At 47.6% G+C, this 23,623-nt stretch overlaps 1 protein-coding gene across 6 annotated transcripts in view; it reads right to left on the reverse strand.

Moving 5' to 3' along the window:
• Positions 1-23,623, reverse strand: part of rasal2 (RAS protein activator like 2) — a 757,584-nt gene that overhangs the window by 417,082 nt on the left and 316,879 nt on the right. For 5 of the 6 annotated variants that reach the window (XM_072511669.1, XM_072511668.1, XM_072511666.1 and 2 more), the window contains exon 2: positions 12,987-13,111. In XM_072511669.1, the coding sequence (XP_072367770.1) occupies positions 12,987-13,111 (125 nt within the window). Of the gene's footprint in view, positions 1-12,986; positions 13,112-22,341; positions 22,427-23,623 lie in introns of those variants that run through there. The other variant, XM_072511670.1, reaches the window with a different exon arrangement.

The raw sequence follows: 23,623 nt of genomic DNA on the forward strand, positions 1-23,623 counted from the left end.
CGATCGGGAGGCAAGGGAGGAATTCCAATGGCTGGTGAATGGAATTTTGGAGGTAGATGCTAAGTATTCGGAGGACTCCACTCCAGAGCTCCTGGCCAGCAGGAAGAAAGTGCAGACGCAGTTTAATCTGTTGTCTACAGATAAGGCGGTGCACCAGCTGTGGCGCGCAAAGGGGGCGATGTATGAATATGTGGAGAAGGCAAATTGTTTGTTAGCTGGCCAACTGAGACGGCAGGCAGCCTCCCGGGAGATCGGGAGATCGTTCAGGTTTGGGATATGGGAGGTGGGCTGGTGTCTGCACCAGACAAGGTGAATGGGGGCGTTTGTGGCATTTTATTAACGGTTGTACAGGCCGGAGCTACTACAGGATGAATCGGACAAGCCGGAGTTCCTGGAGGGGTAGAAGTGTCCCACAGTGGAGGAGGAGAATCGGGAAGGGTTACAGGAGCTGTTGGGGGTTGAGCAATTTCAGAAGGCAATAGGGAGTATGCAGACTGACAAAGCACCGGGTCCGGATGGGTTCCTGGTGGAATTTTATGAAACGTTTGCCGACCGGTTGGCATCATTGATGGGGCATTTGAAGATTCAGCAGAGCAGGGGTCTCTCCCGGAGACAATGATGCAGACATCTATCTTGCTCTTGTTAAAGAATCTGGTGGAGTGTGGGTCGTATCGGCCGATCTCTTCACTGAACTTGGACACAATGATTTTGGCAAGGTGTTGGCGCTCTGGTTGGAGGATGGAGGAGTGTCTCCCTGAGGTTGTTGGGGAGTATCAAACAGGGTTCGTAAAGGGTAGGCAGTTATCCTCTAATGTGCGACGCCTGTTGAATGTTATTTTATCCGTGTCGGAAGTGGGGGGGGGAGAAACAAGAGGTATTGTGGCGCCGGATTCAGAGAAGGCTTTCGATAGAGTAGAGTGGTGCAGTTTGGGATAGGGTCTAAGTTTGTGTCATGGGTTAAGCTACTATATAAGGAACCTAAGGCCAGCGTCCGTACGAATAAAGTCAGCTCGAAATATTTCCAGCTGCATAGGGGAACAAGGCATTGGCGATTGAGCCTTTGGCCATGGTATTGAGGAATTCGGCTAAGTGGAGGGGGATAGCGAGGATGGTGACGGGTTGGAGCATAGGGTGTCCCTGTATGCTGAGTATCTGTTATTGTATGGGTGGACCTGGTCCCCACAACGGGGGACAAATGGCGCCGTTGGGTTTGGGGCCTTTTTCAGATACAAACGAAATTTGGAGAAAAGTGGGTGTTTTTTGGCTATTCCGCCAAGGATGGGAGCTAATCTGGAGGAGTTGCCATTCCATCCAATGGGCACTCATTTTAAGTACCTAGAGACGCAGGCGGCTCAGGATTGGGCCCGGCTTCGTAAACTGAACTTTACAAGTCTGGTGAGTAGGATTAAGGTCCATCTACAGAGGTGGGACAGCCTCCCTCTATCTTTGGCAGGCTGAGTTCAATCTGTGAAGATGAACATTTTTGCCATGGTTTTTGTTTTTATTCCAATCTGTACCGTTTTTTTTTACCAAAAGTGTTTTTTGTGGGGGTGGAGAGTTTGATCTTGTCCTTTATATGGGCGGGCAAGGTAGCCAGGATTCTGAAAACGGTCCTGCAGAAGGACCGACCGGCAGGCAGGGGGCTTGACATTGCAGAGCCTGATATATCATTATTGAGCAGCAAATGCGGAGAAGGTGTTGGGCTGGTATGGGGATCAGGAGGCAGTTTGGGTTCAGGTGGAGGCAGGTTCGTGTAGGGGGTCAGAGCTGCAGGCATTGGTGACGGCGTCACTTCCAGTTTCTCCGGGGAAATACTATGGCTAATCCGATGGTGGTTGCTATGCTGAAGATATGGAGACAATTTCGCAGCACTTTAAATTAGGGGCAATGTCAAAGTTGCCACTGATTTATGCGAACCGTATGTTCGAGCCGGCAACATTAGGTGTCAGGTTTAGAGGCTGGGAGGTCAAGGTGGTGGAAGGAATGAGGGATTTGTTTCTGGAAGGGCGGCTCGTGAGTTTAGAGGAGCTGTGAGAGAAATGTGAGCTCTCGCAGTCAGAAAATTTTTGGTATCTGCTGGTTCAGGACTTTGCAAGGAAGGTCCTCCCGTCTTTTCCGGTAGTGCCTCCATCATCGTTGTTGGAAAAGGTTTTGTCGTTCACGGGGACAAAGGAGGGGGTACTTCACGGATTTACAGGAGGATCCTGACTGAGGATACTGTATCCCTGGAGGAGAGTAAGGCCAAGTGAGAGGAGCTGTTGGGGGCAGAATTGGAGGAGGAGGTGTGGTGTGAATCCCTGCAAAGGCTGTTAGGGGCTGGTATAGCACAGTGGGCTAAACAGCTGGATTGTAATACAGTACAAGGCCAGCAGCACGGGTTCAATTCCCGTACCGGCCTCCCCGAACATGTGGCGGAATGTGGCGATTAGGGGCTTTTCACAGTAACTTCATTGAAGCCTACTTGTAACAATAAGCGATTATTATTATTATTATTGAGGGAGTGGATGATAAGTGTGAGCGCTGTGGGAGGGGCCCGGCAAACCATGTACATATGTTTTGCTCATGTCCTGAGATTGTGAGATTTTGGGTCTTCTTCAGCACCATGTCGGCAATTTTACAAATTGAGTTGAAGCCCAGTCCCTTAGGGCCAAAACAAAACCTTTAATCTGAAACACTTTCAAACCTTTATCTTTTGAGATAGATAGTAGAAAATGCATGAGACAGGATGATGCATGACAACAGCCCTTGATTCAGAAGTAGAGTGTGTGTGATGCTATTTGCTAGATTCTTGTCCTTCAAATTAATCGGATCTTCATGAAGACTCTTGTGTAGAGGATGTGAGCAAATTCCTTTTATTACACTTTCCGAACTAATTCTTTAAAATAATTAATTGGTATAACTGAAAATTGTTTGGGTTGGGATTCTTCTCTTTGAATGACAGAAGCGTGCTTTGAATGGTTGGAGAAGGCCATTCTGTGCAACTTCAATATAATTGATCATAGAGTGATACCCGTGCATTTGCATTTTGAATTAAGTCGCTGGTGCGGAACATCAAGTTTAAGATCACTTGTTTCACTTCAGTGAAACTGAATAAATAGGTCTGTTTTCCGAGATAAGACTTCTGAAATGATCAATCAACTTTTATCATGAGTGTTGAAATTGAGTTTTGACCTTTAGAGTTAGTGCACTGATACAGCCTGATATCCTTTTCAAATAACGTTTGATAGCGTATGTGATGATGTGGCTTTGTTATCCTTGGTTGCAGGTATCAATCTTGTTTTAAATATTTTATTCAGGCATTTGCATAAACAAACAACAAATGAAACAAATGAAAGCAAGAGTAAAATTATCATGTAGGAAATAACCAACACCCACTGCCCCACCCTTACCCCCTCCTCCCGTCCTGTCTTCTCCATTTTAACCCCCTTCACCGCCCCCTCCCCCTCCGCTGACCCCTCAATCCTCCTGAAAGAAGTCAATGAAAGGCTTCCACCTCCGAGTGAACCCATCAATCGACCCCCTCAGAACGAACTTGACTTTCTCCAGCCTCAGGAATTCCGCCAGGTCACTCACCCACTCCCCGCTTTTGGCAGCTCCAAGTCCCTCAACCCAAGCAAAATCCGTCTCCGAGCTATCAGGGAGGCAAAGGCCAAAACATCAGCCTCTCTTGGCCCCTGAATGCCGGATCTTCCGAAGCCCCATATGTGGCACCTCTCTCCTCATGAAATACCGGAGCTGCAACCTGAAACCATTCCTCCTGGGCAACTTATGCTCTTCCTCCAGGTCCTCTAATTTCGCATAGTGTCCCCAATGCCACTCAATGGGTCTGAAACATATAACAAAAGGTCGTCCGCGTACAGCCAAACCCTGTGCTCGCCGCCCACCCGCACAATCCTACTCCAGTCCCTCAATGCTCTAAGCAGCATTGCCAATGGCTCTATAGCCAAGGCAAAAAGCAATGTGAGCTCTCGCAGTCAGAAAAGTTTTGGTATCTGCAGGTTCAGGACTTTGCAAACCCCTGCCTGAACCGCCCCAGCACCTCCCACAGATACGCCCACTCCACTCTGTCAAAAGCATTTTCCGGGACTTCCGGGTGCGGCGATGACCAGCTGAGTCGCACGTTTCGGCAGCTCCCTGTGAAACGGACTTTTGGGCTCTTGATAGGAGCCCCAACGGCAATTTTGACGGCTAAAAACACTGTGCGGTAAACCAGAAGGGAATCCCCCCTGGATACGGATGGAAAAAGGAGGAGAGAGTGGCCAGATTGCAGTGGATCCTTTAGAACAGCGGCAAGGAAGGCAAGCAATAACCAAGATGGCGTCGGAAGGTGGCAGTTTAACATGGGGCCCTGAACAACAAGAGTTCTTGAAATGCTGTGTGGAAGAGATCAAAAAGGAAATGAAGAAAGAGCTGTTGGCCCCGATACTACAGGCGATCGAAGGGCTAAAGGAGGAACAAAAGACCCAGGAGCGGGAGCTTCGGGTCGTGAAGGCAAAGGCAGCCGAGAATGAGGACGATATACAGGGCCTGGTGGTGAAGACGGAGACGCAGGAGGCACATCAGAAACGATGTGTGGAAAGGTTGGAGGCACTGGAAAACAACGCAAGGAGGAACAACCTGAGGATTCTTGGTCTTCCTGAAGGTGTGGAGGGAGCGGACGTCGGGGCATATGTGAGCACGATGCTGCACTCGTTAATGGGAGCGGAGGCCCCGGCGGGTCCCTTGGAGGTGGAGGGAGCATACCGAGTGATGGCGCGAGGACCGAGAGCAGGAGAAATTCCCAGAGCCATAGTGGTGAGATTCCTCCGTTTTAAGGATAGAGAAATGGTCCTTAGATGGGCGAAGAAAACTCGGAGCAGTAAATGGGAGAACGCGGTGATCCGCGTTTATCAAGACTGGAGTGCGGAGGTGGCGAGAAGGAGGGCGAGCTTTAATCGGGCCAAGGCGGTGCTTCATAAAAAGAAGATAAAATTTGGAATGCTGCAACCGGCAAGACTGTGGGTCACATATCGAGGGAGGCACCACTACTTTGAGACGGCGGATGAAGCGTGGACTTTTATTGTGGAAGAAAAACTGGAATGAGCGGGTTATTAAAAAGAACGTTCGAACAAAGTGGTGGGGCGAATGTGGGGGGCAAAGAGGGGCTTTATGTACTAATCCTGCGATGTGGTAACTTTTCTCTCTCCCACAGGTGGTGATGGGGGGAGGAGGGGAGGTGGAGGAGATGGGGCGTTGGCCATTGGGGGCGGGGCTAAGGGAGAAGCGCGGGCTTGGTTCCCGCGCTATGATTATCATGGCGGGAATAGAGAAGCAGGAAGGAGGGGGCGTCGCAAGGTGCGAGCCGAGGTCACGGGGGGAAGCCGAGGTCAGCCAGAGTTTGCTGACTTCTGGGAGCAACATGGGGGGAGTAATTACGCTAGCGGGGGATCTAACGGGGGGGGGTGGGAGGGGGGAATTACTGGGTTGCTACTGCTGGGGAGAGGGGGGAGCTGGTATGGGAGAGGATGGGCGGGGGGGCACCGCCTGGGGGAGATACAGCTGCGTGGGAACCGGGTGAGGAGCTGGAAAAAGGTGATGGCTAATCGACAAGGGGGGGGGGGGGGGGGGGTAGGAAGCCCACCAACTCGGCTGATCACGTGGAACGTGAGAGGGCTGAACGGGCCGATAAAGAGGGCACGGGTACTCGCACACCTTCAGAAACTTAAGGCAGATGTGGTTATGTTACAGGAAACGCACCTGAAACTGATAGACCAGGTTAGGCTACGAAAAGGATGGGTGGGGCAGGTGTTCCATTCGGGGCTAGATGCGAAAAACAGGGGGGGTGGCTATATTAGTGGGGAAGCGGGTAATGTTCGAGGCAAAGACTATAGTGGCGGATAACAGGGGCAGATACGTGATGGTGATTGGCAAACTACAGGGGGAGACGGTGGTTTTGGTAAATGTATATGCCCCGAACTGGGATGATGCCAATTTTATGAGGCGGATGCTAGGACGCATTCCGGACCTAGAGATGGGAAAGCTGATAATGGGGGGAGATTTTAATACGGTGTTGGAACCAGGGCTGGATAGGTCGAAGTCCAGGACTGGAAGGAGGCCGGCAGCTGCCAAGGTACTTAAAGATTTTATGGAGCAGATGGGAGGTGTAGACCCGTGGAGATTTAGCAGACCTAGGAGGAAGGAGTTCTCGTTTTTCTCCAATGTCCATTAAGTCTACTCGCGAATAGACTTTTTTGTGCTGGGTAGGGCATTGATCCCGAAGGTGAGGGGAACGGGGTATACGGCTATAGCCATTTCGGATCACGCTCCACACTGGGTGGACTTGGAGATAGGGGAGGAAACAGGAGGGCGCCCACTCTGGAGAATGGACATGGGACTAATGGCAAATGAGGGTGTGTGTCTAAGGGTGAGGGGGTGCATTGAAAAGTACTTGGAACTCAATGATAATGGGGAGGTACAGGTGGGAGTGGTCTGGGAGGCGTTGAAGGCGGTGGTTAGAGGGGAGCTGATATCAATAAGGGCACATAAAGGGAAGCAGGAGAGTAAGGAACGGGAGCGGTTGCTGCAAGAACTTTTGAGGGTGGACAGACAATATGCGGAAGCACCGGAGGAGGGACTGTACAGGGAAAGGCAAAGGCTACATGTAGAATTTGACTTGCTGACTACAGGCACTGCAGAGGCACAATGGAGGAAGGCACAGGGTGTACAGTACGAATATGGGGAGAAGGCGAGCAGGTTGCTGGCACACCAATTAAGGAAAAGGGGAGCAGCGAGGGAAATAGGGGGAGTGAGGGATGAGGAAGGAGAGATGGAGCGGGGAGCGGAGAGAGTGAATGGAGTGTTCAAGACATTTTATAAAAAATTATATGAAGCTCAACCCCCGGATGGGAGGGAGAGAATGATGGGCTTCTTGGATCGGCTGGAATTTCCCAAGGTGGAAGAGCAGGCAAGGGTGGGACTGGGAGCACAGATCGAGGTAGAAGAAGTGGTGAAAGGAATTAGGAGCATGCAGGCGGGAAAGGCCCCGGGACCGGATGGATTCCCAGTCGAATTCTATACAAAATATGTGGACTTGCTCGCCCCGGTACTGACGAGGAATTTTAATGAGGCAAAGGAAAGGGGACAACTGCCCCCGACTATGTCTGAAGCAACGATATCGCTTCTCTTAAAGAAGGAAAAGGACCCGCTACAATGCGGGTCCTATAGACCTATTTCCCTCCTAAATGTAGATGCCAAGGTCCTGGCCAAGGTAATGGCAATGAGAATAGAGGAATGTGTCCCGGGGGTGGTCCACGAGGACCAAACTGGGATTGTGAAGGGGAGTCAGCTGAACACGAATATACGGAGGTTGTTAGGGGTAATGATGATGGCCCCACCAGAGGGAGAAACGGAGATAGTAGTGGCGATGGATGCCGAGAAAGCATTTGATAGAGTGGAGTGGGATTATTTGTGGGAGGTGTTGAGGAGATTTGGTTTTGGAGAGGGGTATGTTAGATGGGTGCAGCTGTTGTATAGGGCCCCAGTGGCGAGCGTGGTCACGAATGGACGGGGATCTGCATATTTTCGGCTCCATAGAGGGACAAGGCAGGGATGCCCTCTGCCCCCATTATTGTTTGCACTGGCGATTGAGCCCCTGGCGATAGCGTTGAGGGGGTTCCAAGAAGTGGAGGGGAGTACTTAGGGGAGGAGAAGAGCACCGGGTATCTTTGTATGCGGACGATTTGCTACTATACGTGGCGGACCCGGCGGAGGGGATGCCAGAAATAATGCGGATACTTGGGGAGTTTGGGGATTTTTCAGGGTATAAATTGCACATGGGGAAAAGTGAGTTGTTTGTGGTGCATTCAGGGGAGCAGAGTAGAGAAATAGAGGACCTACCGTTGAGGAAGGTAACAAGGGACTTTCGTTACCTGGGGATCCAGATAGCTAAGAATTGGGGCACATTGCATAGGTTAAATTTAACGCGGTTGGTGGAACAGATGGAGGAGAATTTCAAGAGATGGGATATGGTATCCCTGTCAATGGCAGGGAGGGTGCAGGCGGTTAAGATGGTGGTCCTCCCGAGATTCCTCTTTGTGTTTCAGTGCCTCCCGGTGGTGATCACGAAGGCTTTTTTTTTTTTAAAAGGATTGAAAAGAGCATCATGGGTTTTGTGTGGGCCGGGAAGACCCCGAGAGTGAGGAAGGGATTCTTACAGCGTAGCAGGGATAGGGGGGGGCTGGCACTACCGAGCCTAAGTGAGTATTATTGGGCCGCTAATATTTCAATGGTGAGTAAGTGGATGGGAGAGGAGGAGGGAGCGGCGTGGAAGAGATTAGAGAGGGCGTCCTGTAGGGGGACTAGCCTACAGGCTATGGTGACAGCCCCATTGCCGTTCTCACCGAGGAACTACACCACAAGCCCGGTGGTGGTGGCTACACTGAAGATTTGGGGACAGTGGAGACGGCATAGGGGAAAGACTGGAGCCTTGGGGGGGTCCCCGATAAGAAACAACCATAGGTTTGCCCCGGGGGGAATGGATGGGGGATATGGAATGTGGCAAAGAGCAGGAATAACGCAACTGAAAGATCTGTTTGTGGATGGGAAGTTCGCGAGTCTGGGAGCGCTGACCGAAAAATATGGGTTGCCCCAAGGGAATGCATTCAGGTATATGCAACTGAGGGCTTTTGCGAGGCAACAGGTGAGGGAATTCCCGCAGCTCCCGACACAAGAGGTGCAGGACAGAGTGATCTCAAAGACATGGGTGGGGGATGGTAAGGTGTCAGATATATATAGGGAAATGAGGGACGAAGGGGAGACTATGGTAGATGAACAAAAGGGAAATGGGAAGAAGAGCTGGGGGAGGAGATCGAGGAGGGGCTGTGGGCAGATGCCCTAAGCAGGGTAAACTCGTCGTCCTCGTGTGCCAGGCTAAGCCTGATTCAGTTTAAGGTATTACACAGGGCGCATATGACTGGAGCACGGCTCAGTAAATTTTTTGGGGTGGAGAATCGGTGTGCGAGGTGCTCGAGAAGCCCAGCGAATCATACCCATGTGTTTTGGTCATGCCCGGCACGACAGGGGTTTTGGATGGGGGTGACAAAGGTGCTTTCAAAAGTAGTAGGAGTCCAGGTCGAACCAAGCTGGGGGTTGGCTATATTTGGGGTTGCACAAGAGCCGGGAGTGCAGGAGGCGAGAGAGGCCGATGTTTTGGCCTTTGCGTCCCTAGTAGCCCGGCGCAGGATATTGCTAATGTGGAAAGAAGCCAAGCCCCCGGGGGTGGAGACCTGGATAAATGACATGGCGGGGTTTATAAAGCTAGAGCGGATTAAGTTCGTCCTAAGGGGGTCGGCTCAAGGGCTCACCAGGCGGTGGCAACCGTTCGTCGAATACCTCGCAGAAAGATAGACGGAATGGGAAAAAGAAGGCAGCAGCAGCAGCCCAGGATCGGGGGGGGGGGGGGGGGGGAGGAACCAGAAGGACTCTCAGGGTTGTTAATATATACTGTATAGTATGTATAGGTCGTTGCTACAGATAATTATATATTGGACTGTTAAATTATATTTTTGGAGAGTGTTACTTGTGACAAGGCAGTTGCCAATTAGGGCTAGTTTTCATTTTTGTTATTTATTATTTATTCATTTTTTGTTTATAAAATAGGTCATTGTTATTTGTGTTGTTATAATATTGTGTAAAGGATGCACAATGTACTGTGTTGGTTGACCAAAAATTTTCAATAAAATATTTAATTTAAAAAAAATGAAAAAAAAAAAAAGCATTTTCCGGGTCCATCGCCACAGCCACCTCCATTTCCTGCCCTTCCGGGGGCATCATAACCACATTAAGCATCTTCCTCACATTTGCTGACAACTGTCGCCCTTTCACAAACCCGGTTTGATCCTCACCTATCACCCCCGGGACACAGTCCTCAATTCGCGAAGCCAACACTTTAGCCAACAACCTAGCGTCCACAATCAACAACAATATTGGACAGTACGATCCACACTGCTCCGGATCCTTATCCTTTTTCAATATCAGGGAGATGGATGCCTGCAACAATGTAGGAGGGAGTCGTGCCCCCCCCCCCCTCAACCCAATAACCCACCTCATCAACCCTGGGAAACTCCAACCCATGCAGGAACCACCGCATTCCCTTCCTCCCCTCCCACCAGAGGCTCCAGCTCATACAACCTCCCATAATAATCCTCAAACACCCCATTCACTCCCACCGGGTCCAGCACCACCCTTCCAATCCCGTCTTCCACCCTCCCAATCTCCCTCGCCACCTCCTGCTCCCTCAGCTGGTGGGCTGACATCCTGCTTGCCTTCTCCCCAAACTCATATGTTGCCCCCTGGTCCTCCGCAACTGCCCTACCGCCTTCCTCGTGGACACCAATCCAAATTGAAACTTCTGTCTCTCCCTCAACAATCCTGCTTCTGGGGCCTCCAAATACCTCCTGTCCACCCTCAGAATCTCTTCCACCAGCCTTGTCATCTCTGCCCGTTCCGCCTTTTCCCTTTGTGCCCGAATTGAAATAAACTCCCCCCGAACCACTGCCTTAGTGCTTCCCACGCCAAGGTGGCCACGACCTCCCACGCATCCTCATCCGCCAACAGCTCCACATCCAGCCTCCATTGCGTGTGCTGGGCCCCCATTCGGTCCACTCACAAATCCACCCAGTGCGGTCTATGGTCTGAGACCACAATCGCCGAATATTCCAAGTCCACCACTCCTGCCAGCAATGCCTTGTCCACCATAAAAAGTCTTTCCAGGAGTACACCCTGTGTACATGGGAGAAATACGAAACTTCCTTCGCCCTCGGCCGTTCAAACCTCCCCGCCCCCACCCCCTCCACACTCCCCCAAGAATCAAAGAAACAGAACAAAGGTGCACACACCCTTGATGCTCCCCAAACACCCCGCCACCAAATCCACCAAAACATTTTAAAGTGGAAATGTTTTTCCAAGAACAACAAAAAAAACACCTCCTCAAAAGTTCGATGTCCTCCTTCTCCTGCCAGTCCCTCAGAAACTCCTTTGGAGCCTTGACCCGATTAAACCCGGCTCTCCTCTTCACCAGTTCTGCACCTAGGTCCTGGTACAGCCACAGCTCGTTCCCTTCCCAGATGCACCTCCTTGTCTGCCTAGCCCACCAAAGAATCTTCTCTTTGTCCAAGAAGCAGTGCAACCGCACCACCATCGACCTTAGCGGCTCGCCCGCTTGCAGCTTCCTCACCAGTGCGCTCGGTTGACCTCCAGGAGCCGGTCGAAGACCCCCTCCCCCATCAGCTTCTCCAACATTTTGGCCATGTACGTGCCAGCCTCCGCTCCTTTGATGCCTTCAGGCATCCCTACGATCCTTACATTTTGCTTCTGGAGCAGTTCTCTAGGTCCTCCACCTTCTCCTTCAGCCTCTTTTGGGTCTCCCATATCACCCCCACCTCGGCCACCAACGAGGCAAGCTGCTCCTCGTGCTCCCCCACTGCCTCCTCTACTTTCTGGTTCGTCCAGTCTTTGGTCCACTTGCTCCAACAGCTCCCTTCTTTCTCAGCCACTCCTTGTTCGTGCATCCATGCACCAGCCACAACAAAGACGTTAAACCTTCTCCTGGCATTCCTACACCTCTTTCCATCCAAAAGTTCCATCCCTCAGACGGGGAAAGGACCGACAAATTCCACCTGGAGCGGGAGTTACCAAATGTGCGACCGCTCACTCCATAGCTTCCACCGGGAGGGCCGGTTGCACGCATTATTCGACATAGAAATTTGAGTTGACTATTTGCTAAATAGTTATTAATATGCATAATATTCATTGGGGAAAATTATTCAAATTCTTCTTAGATGTCTGCATGTATTAATGTACAGTTCATAAACTTATTAAAATTAAGTGCCATATCACAATACAAAGTGAGCATAAAGTATGTAAATTATTGACTGAATGAACTGAATTGAAGAACCAAGACAAAGGATGAGATATGCAGAAAAGTCATGATGATTGGCAGTGATGTTGAAGTTGCTGGTAATGTGTGAAGGAAGGTCAAACCAGAATTTGACAGCAACGTCGCACCAAATTTATATTAAGTTCTCCCATTCCTCTTGTATTTAAATAAACAGTTCCACCTGAAGTGCTCTGATGAAGTTTTCGTGGACTATACGCATGGGGAAAATCACGGTCATGGCCACAGCTTCTCAGAGAGATTTTGTGGGAAATTCATTTTTTTTCCAAAATCTTTTTTGAACATTTTTTTGGTTACTACAAAAGACTAAAACAGGAAAATAAACCAATAATACCCACACCTCCCCAGAACCATACCCCGTCCAAACAGCTGACAATAACAAGCTCTTTAAAATGTAAAATAAACAGCTGCCATCTTTTGTAGAACCCCTCAATAGCACCCTTCATGGTGTACTTAACTTTCTCAAGGTGCAGAAACTCCATAAGATCCTCATTCCATATGGAGGCATTGGGTGGAGAAGCTGACCTCAACTCCAACAGAACCCGCCTGCGAGCAGTCATAGATTATCATAGAATTTACAGTGCAGAAGGAGGCCATTCGGCCCATCGAGTCTGCACCGGCTCTTGGAAAGAGCATCCTACCCAAGGTCAACACTGCCACCCTATCCCCATAACCCCACCCAACACTAAGGGCAATTTTGTACACTAAGGGCAATTTATCATGGCCAATCCACCTAACCTGCACATCTTTGGACTGTGGGAGGAAACCGGGGCACCCGGAGGAAACCCACGCACACACGGGGAGGATGTGCAGACTCCGCACAGACAGTGACCCAAGCCGGAATCGAACCTGGGACCCTGGAGCTGTGAAGCAATTGTGCTATCCACAAGGCTACTGTGCTGCCTCAGTCAGTGAGGCGAAGGACAAGACATCTACCCCAGGACCTGTCTGCAGTTCCTCCTCCACAAGTAAACATTTTTTTGCTCATCTTCTGAGTATATCAGCAATATATACATAATGATTGTTATTATGACTGTAATAAACTCAATCTCACCTCCTCTTCCTTGTTCAGAAGGATCATCTGGCTGTCAGTCAGCATGCAATATTTCTGATCCCAGGCTGTTTCTGTGTATGGGGACTGACCACATGACAGTCTGTGTGTTGGGGGACCTTTCACATCTGCAAATGAAAAGCAAAAAAATAGATCAAATATTAATCTCTGAAAGCATCCAAAATGCCAAATACAATCCACACTGCCAGAATTTTTGTGAGGTAGATAATTTTGCCCTTTTTCCCAAACCAATTGAAAGTATTTTTTCTTTATTTTCTATCTCTTCGGCTTCAGAATATCGACCTTCAAGACAAGAGTGCAAGCTGCAAGGAGTGATGAGAGAAAGTCAAATTACACTGCACCCAAAGTGCATAAAATATTCACTTGTAGAGATAGTGCTTCAGGTTAAGGCAAGACCAGGGGGCATTATTTACCTCAGCCACAGAAGGTGACGGAGATAGTGGGCTGAATTCTCCGCCTGCCACGCCACATTCTTGTTTCAGCACGCCGGCGGGATGCTTCGTTACGCCGGCTGGTCAATGGGGCTTCCCATTGTGAGGCAGACCCACACCATCGGAAACCCCCCGGGCTGCTGGCAAAACGGAGCATCCCGCCGGCGGAGAATCCAGCCCAATGTTTTTATCCCTGTGTGTTAGTCTATTTTACTGTAAGCAGTATATCTCAAAAAATAATGGGTGGATTTCAACGAATATTGGCACAAGAAAAAAACAGTTACTTTGCGGCAGAGATGCCTATCCAGGTCTTGGAATCTTTTAAAGGATCCAATAACGAGGGTGGAATGGCGGGGCAGTGGTTAGCACAGCTGCCTCCCGGCACCGAGGTCCCAGGTTCGATCCAGACTCTGGGTCACTGTCCGTGTGGAGTTTGCACATTCTCCCCGTGTTGCGTAGGTTTCGTCCCCACAACCCAAAAGATGTGCAGAGTAGGTGGATTGGCCACGCTAAATTGCACCTTAATTGGAAAAAATGAATTGGGTACTCCCTAAATTTATTTTTTTAAAAGGATCCAATAACACTGGGAGATAGAGCAAACTGACATTTTTTTTTTTAATGTGGATCCTCTCAACTGCTGCTTTGGAACTTCTAACAGCTGTCGAAGTGTGAGCAGGGTATTCAGAGCAGGCTTTTGGATGTAGATTAGCCTAAAGCCCTCAGTGAGACGGAAGCTCTTATTAAGGATATTTATTTTTTTCAGCTTTGTAGTTACAGAGCATGAATGAGGTATAAGATCTCCTGAGTGCCCAAATTTGCTTGTTCAAATTTGTGGCCAAGGATATCTCCACATATACCATTTAAATGAGCTCATAATACTATGTAGGTTATGTACTCATGGTTCAATGACATTCCTCCCTAAACGTCATCAATGGGGTTAGTTACTAAAATGCTATCTAAACACCATATAAAAGTTGCATCACAGCAAACATGCTTCCCACTTGTGTGGCATGGTTCTTTCACCACCCAAAATTGCTATTTCAGTGATAGATGCAACCATCTGTACACTCTGGTGTTATGTAACTGCACAGGTGCACTGCAGAAACTTACCAAGCCTCCTTCGACAGCAGCTTCCAAACCCATGATTATTACCATCTAAAAGGACAAGGCCAGTAGATGCATGTGAACACCACCAACTGCAAGTTCCCCTCCAAGCCACAGACCATCCTGACTTGGAAATATATCGCCGTTCCTCCACCATCACGAGGTCAAAATCCTGGAACTCCCTCCTGAACAGCATTATGGATGTACCTATGGATGTAACAGCTGGGCCAATGGGCCTGTTTCCATGCTGTACAACATCTATGAAATGGATTGCAGCGGTTCAAGAAGACAACTCACCACCACCTTCTCAAGAGCATTTAGGGGTGGGCAATAAATGCTGCCCTGGGCAGCAAATCCCACACCCCTTGAACGAATAAAAAAACATTTGAATTTCCAAGAACAAAAAGCACAGTGGCAGTGCTCAGCATCTCTCGGCAATACAAGGGAACAATACATGAAAATTGTCCTGAAGCATTTTTCTTCACCGAAATTCTCATGAAAGCAAGGTTCCTCCCTTTCTCAAAGTATTTCACCAACTATGATCCAAGGTCTTTTGGCCCAGAAGTGAACAATTAAAAGCATGGAGTCTCATTGATCAGGTAGTGAATTGCTGTTGAATTCTTTTTTTAAATGTCACACGTTAAGTTTTATGACAGAATTATTCAATGGCAATATTTAAAGGGTGACATTTTCTTACTTTTCCATTTTATTCTCTTAATCCAACAATTCTTTCCCTCTGTATTTCACTTTGGAAATCCGATTTAACATTTAAATCATCCATTTTAATTCACGTTGCTTCTCTGTCCTTCCTCTGTTTATTTCTCAATCCTTTAATCTCACTGGTTTACGGAAATGCATGGTTTGTCTCACTGTTCGTCAAGGTATCAGACGCCTTGTTACCCTCACTGTGCAGTTAGTTGTTGGCTCACACTTCTGTCAACTTTTTGGGTGAACAAGTTTTGAAACCTGTGCACACAAAACAGGTTTAAATAAAATGGACGTGCTGCAAGATACCCTGTTGCAGCAAATTCTGGCTCTTTATAAATTATGATGTTGTGAAAGGTCCAGTGACATCTGTACTCCAGTCCAATATTCAACATCAAAAATTTGCAGAAATCAGTTGTGCACCAAGAGATATAGGGTCACATTCCACCATCTGATGATACGCAGGTTCTACTTATGTTTCAAGGACGAATTTGTATCATTGATCGGGGTTCAGATGAAAATTTTTTGTTTGGAAAAATAAATTTGTATTAGGAAACAAGGAAAAAATTATGATATTACCTGCATTCCGATTTTCCACTGTAGCCACCTGGGTTGGCCATTTCCCGACTTTAAAATGGAGATCTGCTAAGAATGCAGGGAAATTCAGCCAACGCAGGAAAAACAAGCAGGTGCAAAGTTTCCTGTAATCAGAACTTGCAGGAACCCAGACAGCACTGAAACTAACAACCATCTAAATATTGATCAGCGATCCCCGGGAACAATTGGAAACAGTTAAGGTAAACAAGGCCAAGCCAGTTTCCTCGGCGCCAGCAGGAGCCAAGACAAAGGAAGGCCAATGGACACTTAGGAACCGGCCAGCAATCAGGGAACAGCTCCAGTCTTGGAGAAATCGATCCAAGTGATCAGAACTTAGTCCAATCACTTGGAACCAGGTACGGGGTCCGCCCCGAATGGCGTGAAGCCCCTTGGGACTATAAAATAGAGTCCCCAAGTTCAATTCGTCCTTCTTGGCAGGGTCTCTCAGCAGTTCAAAACAACCCTTGACCGTGACCTGCCTAGTAGCTGCACCAACCAAGTAAGTCTCCAGTCAACGCACGCTACGAGATAGGCGCTCCTAGCTACCAGTCCATACCAGCTTTGAAGCCTGCAGACTCAGAATCGAACGAAAGGCCATTTGTTCCCCTGACCTGGTGGGCCAGTTCCAAAGCTAAGTATAGGCCTCTTAGTGTTAGAGATAGTCTAGTAAGTAGAGTTTTATACATGAGTAGTGATTGACTGTGTCTAATAAATGCGATTTGATTTGAAACGTACTAACTGGTGTATTGAGTTATTGATCAGCACTTGAACTTGAACCTCGCGGTGGTATCATAAAAGTACCTGGTGACTCTAGAGCAAAGGTTATAAAACAGAGCAAATTAAGTAAAGACACAACGAGCAACATTTACTAAGAGCCAACCAAAAGTTAGCAACATTTACTGGCGAACTCTGACGGGACCCGACTTAGAAGTGGCCTAACCACACCGGGAGAACCCAAAATTTGAATTGAGAATCCAATTAGGAACAGAAACATTCACAAGTGTTCAAGCAGTTCTGATCAATCCTCATAATTCGGAAGCGTGTTAATGCATGCGTAACTAACAGGGCTATAAGGTAAAACTGATAGATTTTGTTGAGAAAAACTGTCGGGAGTCTGTATTCCGGAAAATTGCGAACGCCGTACCCGTGTTTACAGCACCGCCTTTGTACCCCTCGTTCCAAATTTTAAAAGAAAGCATTCAGATAGGAAAAATGGCAATGAAGGCAATGGAACGCCTCATGAACCCTCAAGAATTCGTGGTCGCAGCGACCAGCAGCAGAGTAGGTCAGTGTCCTGTTTGGGAAGTTGAAATTCGAAGGTACCTCAAAGGGGAGGGATGGCCCCTTTGGAGTGACTTTTGTTCAAATGAGGAAACAGGTCCCGGGAGTATAGGACATACTTGGTGGGAGAACCTGAGCAAAATCCATAAGAAGAGCTATGGGAAAGCTCGCAAGCCGATGGCAATCGTGTCCTGTCTGGCACAATTGCGAGGCACAGAGGAGGTCATTCGGATGCTCCGCAAAGAGATAGAAGAGAGACATCGAATGAGCAAGGTCGATGTTAGTGAGATCGAGAGAGAGAATGTAGAATTGAGAAGGAAGTTGGCAGCAAAGGACGGAGAGGTGGATGATGCCAAGGGGGCACACCAGTCTTGTCTAATGCATCTGAGCAGCTTCCAAACCCAATACGATAAGGCCTATCAGGACACGCATGGTGCAGTCCTGGTAAGAGAAGAGATAGAGAAACAGGTAGAGGCATTGCAAAGGCAGTGCAGCGATCTAAAAGCAGCGTTAAGAGCACTCCACGCTGCCACCACGGAGCACGGACAAAGCTCAGTGGATCATGCAAAATGCCGGAAGCAGATTGCGGAACTGCAGTCTTTGCTTTCAGTTCAAATGGGTTTCAAAGCACCTTTAGATCCCAATTAGATGAAGAAGACGGCCCTGATTGGCAAGAACTAAACAAAATCGCGCATAGATATGTACAGGGAACATGTGCGCAAGGAAAGCCCCAAAGGAGAAAAGCACCCCAACCCCCCACACAGCAAATAGATCAGACACCCATTAATCCAGTAACTACCTACCGCACAGTCACATCGGACGGAGACGCGGAATTCCTTTACACCACCCGCTTAACCGTGACCCAATTACGGGACACGTGTGAAAAGTTCACACTGTTCCTCCCCACCTCAGACCCCCACCACTTCTTTGCTAGAGTGAAGCAGCAGACGACCATGTACGGCCTGGATGAGCGTGAACAAGTGAAGCTCACAGTTTTAAGATTAGACCCTTCTGTTGTAGCAGCCCTTCCCGACCCACAGAATGTTGGAGGAGGCACCCTTGCAGAGATGCACACGGCGATCCTAGACGCGATCGGTTATAACAGAGGTGACCCAGTAGAAGGCCTGAATAAGTGCAGGCAGAAGAAAACAGAACACCCCACAGCATTTGCTGGATGCCTGTGGATCCATTTTACAGCCGTTTTTGGAAATTTAGACCGCACCCATTTGTCCCCAGACAACATGGACAAATGGACCTGCACCCTTATCTCCCATGCCACAGAGGCAGGACAAAAAGCTTGTACTAATTATGACCCCTTGGAAGAAACGCACCAAGAAAAATGGGTTTTTAAAAGGTTGTCCCGCCCCTGGGAGCAATCTGTCCACAACAAACCCGCGATTAGAAAACCCGAAGAACAGCAGGCAGAGGCAGATATTCAAGCAGTTAAAGCGCACCAGAACCCCGCATGGGTAAATGAGGGCAGGAACAGCCCACCCCAGCCCAAAGCCCAAGAATGTTATAATTGCGGACAGTTAGGACATTACGCACGAGAATGTCAAGCCCCCCCGAACCAGCAACGACACCAACGGCCCGAACCCCCCCACCCAGGGAACCATACCCAAGGGAACAATACCCCAGAGAGCCTGCTCCACCTTACGTGTCCCAGGGGTCATGTTACAACTGTCGGCAGTCAGGACACTTCACCCGAAATTGCAGGAGACCCCCACCAGCTAGACTAGCCCCCAGATATGAAAGAGACCACCACCCACAGTAGCTGCAAGGTCCTAGCTGCCCCATGCAAACTGTGAGCGTTTACCCACCACTTCTCATGGCAGCGATACCTCAGCGATGGATGACACTTCATTTTTGTTTCGCTCCTCCTTCCTCTCTTCTTCGCTCACACTACACTGCCTCCATATGCTAGTTACACCCCAGTCCAAATGTGATTTACGATGTCCTTTCTGATGGAACCTGCACCATGTTTGTTGAATGTTTGTTCGTCAATGTTATCGTTAAGTTTTGTGTGTAAACCCGAAAGTTTTCACGGCCCCACGTCACCACTCCTTTAACGCCCCCCAGCTGTTAATGGAACAAGTTTGTCCCAGACAATAGTTCAGAGGAACTAGTTTGTCCCCAGAAAATTGTTAAAGGTACAAGTTTGTCCCAGACAATAGTTCAGAGGAACTAGTCTGTCGACAGAACCCGACTCATAGTTGCTCTCCTAATTCGAGAGGCAGCCACCCACGACGACCACATTCTTACCCGTTCTTGCCGGTTGCTCAGGCAGTGGAGAAACAGCATTGGTCCTCGCCCTGCCCGAAGACCCCCCTCTGGTCAGCTACGCTCGGGTAGAGCACATACGGCATTGATCACCGTCCTACCTGGGAATTCCATCCAAATCTTACCCGCCGCGGCCCATACGCACCCCATTTTGGCTCGTTACGTTCAAAATTCTTTTGTTGGTTTTGGCAACCCTTAGGTTGCTTCCCTATGCTATTTACATCCTCAAACGTTGGGATGGTAAATCACACAGGCTGCGAGACGGCTCGCAGTACGGCAGTATTTTCTTAGATGTCTAGTCCAAATATTCGGGGGGGGGGGTTTTAAAATGAGGGCGTCCCACATGGTGACCAATTATAAAGGGAAATTGGCACTAAAAGACAGACATGCTAACATACAAGATATTAAACAAGATAGTAACAGAAACTATGCTTGATCCACAGAATTCCAGAAGCTCCAGGAAGAGAGAAGAGACGAAAAGGAAGAGAAGAGAAGAAAGAAGAAAACAATGAAGACATCATACGTGTTTTTCGTTATCATTATAATTTGTATTCGGTTACGCGCAAACGCGAACCCCCTGACCCCAACCCCCTCGGCCGTCAATGATTCACTTCCCCATAGCAACCAAAGCCCAGTGACAAGTAATAACACACCATCATGGTGTGATAGGTTTCTAACATGGTACTCCCTTTCATACGTAATGGAATCCCTTTTAGCATTGGCGATATTCTGCAGCATCGTGCAGACTATCTGCATGAGAAAATGGCGAAGGAGAGCCTACCGCTCTCGCATCCCGGTATACAGGATAAGATCCCCTATTTTCGGTTTTCACCAGGCTCCCGAACCCCGTGATCTACAATAAAGGACATTTGTTTGCGTCATTTGTGAATAGAGATATGTCTCATTTGCAACTGAAAGATTGGACAACTCTGTGCTTGACCGCCAAGCCAGAGGAAAATGTGAATGATGCCATTATTTTTGTATTGATAGGAAGTTAGTATGATTGGATGTTTAAGTGAGTGCTGTTTATGGAAGATAGTTAGAGGTACCGTATTTTAATATGTTGGACTGCATGTCCCGGTTGTGACATAGCGCCACTTAGAATTGTCAGTTAAAATTTTTGTGCAGTGTAGAGGCCATGGAAGAGTGCTCGCTGGGTCAGGGAGTGAAGACGATGCAGTTATGTGATCCTTCACGCTTCGCGTTAGGGATCACAAGGGGGGAGTGTAGCCACCTGGGTTGGCCACTTCCCGACTTTAAAATGGAGATCCCCTAAGAATGCAGGGAAATTCAGCCAACGCAGGAAAAACAAGCAGGTGCAAAATTTCCTGTAATCAGAACTTGCAGGAACCCAGACAGCACTGAAACTAACAACCATCTACATACTGATGAGCGATCCCCGGGAACAATTGGCAACAGTTACGGTAAACAAGGCCAAGCCAGACTCCTCGGCCAAGTGATCAGAACTTAGTCCAATCACTTGGAACCAGGTACGGGGTCCGCCCCGAATGGCGTGAAGCCCCTGGGGACTATAAAATAGAGTCCTCAAGTTCAATTCGTCCTTCTTGGCAGGGTCTCTCAGCAGTTCAAAACAACCCTTGACCGTGACCTGCCTAGTAGCTGCACCAACCAAGTAAGTCTCCAGTCAACGCACGCTACGAGATAGGCGCTCCTAGCTACCAGTCTATACCAGCTTTGAAGTCTGCAGACTCAGAATCGAACAAAAGGCCATTTGTTCCCCTGACCTGGTGGGCCAGTTCCAAAGCTAAGTATAGGCCTTTTAGTGTTAGAGATAGTCTAGTAAGTAGAGTTTTATACATGGGTAGTGATTGACTGTGTATAATAAATGTGTTTTGATTTGAAACGTACTAACTGGTGTATTGAGTTATTGATCAGCACTTGAACCTCGTGGTGGTATCATAAAGATACCTGGCGACTCCAGAGCAAAGGTTATAAAACAGAGCAAATTAAGTAAAGACACAATGAGCAACATTTACTAAGAGCCAACCAAAAGTTAGCAACACCACATATATAAATCTACCTGCAAATAAGAATTTCACAATCCACAGGTCTTACTGGTTCTGATATATTTATTTTTGCATTGTCTCCACCCCCGAGATAATTATCACCAACGTCTCAGAATTGTCAGAGAGACACACCATATGGGCCCCAGGCAAGGTGCATGTTATTAGCACTGTGTCCTGCTGCTTCATCACCTTAAAGGCAAGTATTCTGATATATGTTGCAGAATTTAAGTTATACCAACATATCTCACGAGCACATTCCTGCAGCAATTAAACAACACTGGCTGTCCATTCTATATACGGTACTTTTACACAGAAAAGATAAAAGCGGAACAAAAGATCAAAAAATGGTTAGAATTGCAGATTGAGGCACTTCTGCTCATGAGGTTTTGCTTCTCCTTTCCAACCCATTTCACAACAGATGTAAAATATTTTACTGAGCTGATCCAAGCTTCATGCAGCAAGCCTCTGTATTCAGTGAAGGACTTCCTGTTTTAAAAGGTACTTAAAAAAATTACTGTACCTGGAAATTACGACAGCAAAACTGTCCCTTTACTCTGTGGCATTTGGACACCTACATCATATGGTACTGGCTTATCAGTTACAAACATATTACATCATATAACTGCATTCACAGGCTTATCAGTTACAAACACATTACATCATACAGCAGCATTCACAGAGTGAACTGGTACTTAGTGAGTTAATCAGCTCTTGGAACTATATGGATCATGAACAAACTTAGCATTGTCATTCTGATGATTCTGTTTTTCAGAAGATTAAGCAATAACTTGCATTTCCTCCAAGTATACATCTGTTGAGTTTTAGGTTACGTGTTACGACACATGCATCACCTATATTAAACAGAGCAGCTGTCAAACTGCAACTGCAATGCAAAATCCAACTCAACTTTACCTGAGATCACAGCTGCACATGATTTAGAACGGAAGTACAGCAACCGCTTTTTCAGAACTACACCATCCATCTGGAAATGCCAATCACAGCATCCAATTTTTCAACATGTTGGGTCACTTTCAGCAGTGCTCTGTCCCTGCAAGATCAACTCTGCTGCAGCACTTGGTTTACTGGTCACCGCTGTCACCGCTTCAATTAATAGCAGTGAGCAGCCACTACATCAGTCTGCATGTCATATAAGCCTTGCCTCAAGCAAACACTGTACCTTCTCAGTTCAGATAAACACATCCATTTTTGTGCAGAGATACTGCAATACAGTCCCTGGCACATGTCTGAGGAAACCTACTCCCCCTCCCCCTATTGAAAAGCACTACATCATAGGGTCTCATGACATCCAAATCTGTGTGTGAAAGGAATGCAAGAATTGTGCAGTCTGCAACATCTCCAGGCACCAAATGCAGCTCAAACTGACCAGCCTGACTTCAATATTGGACACTTACATCAAATACATCCCTGAAGCTGTTTGCAGAACACGTTTGTTCAGATGTTACTTGCCAGATTCAAGCATGATTTTTCCAGTTAGACATCTGTGTTCCTGTTTCCTTACCCCATCAGTAATACAGAGCCATAAATTCAGTTGAAAGACTTAATTCAGGAACAACATGTCAAAAGTATCTCAAGTTCAACTACTTCAAAATTCTTTTTTTTTTAATAGAGCAATTTTACTTTTTTAATTTACCTGAACGATTAGTGCCGATTTCCATGAAAATAATGAGAAATTCTTCACTGCGAGAATATATTTCACTTCAATTGGGGGGGTGGCAGCAAAGAACAGGTACAATCAGTGTGCTCGGCAACAAGTATTTTTTATAGAAGACAGGAATTATTGTAACAAATAGGGAATGCAGCACAATCAAACAAAAGGAACTACATCAATACAATGTGCAGTGCAGAAGTACTTTCTTTGTCCAATTTATATCTTGGAAAGTTTTCGGTCTAGCTATCTCTGAGAAACTGAAAAACCAGGTCAATCAAGACCTTACTCCTCACCTTCACTTTGGATAAGAGAAACTAGCCTAATTGTTCTCTTCTTTACTGCCTGTAGATCCTCTTGTACTGTAGCAACACAAACTCAGCATGAGACCTCAATATCATTGAGCAATATTACTGCTAACAAATTATATTCTTCATTCGTGGTGAGGATTGTAACAATTTGTCAATGTTAAATTCTTTCAACTTCAGCAATGACAAGTCCTAAACTCCCACCATGGAGATTCTTTTC

Source organism: Scyliorhinus torazame, chromosome 7, assembly GCF_047496885.1.
Source record: "Scyliorhinus torazame isolate Kashiwa2021f chromosome 7, sScyTor2.1, whole genome shotgun sequence".
Taxonomy (NCBI): Eukaryota; Metazoa; Chordata; class Chondrichthyes; order Carcharhiniformes; family Scyliorhinidae; genus Scyliorhinus; species Scyliorhinus torazame.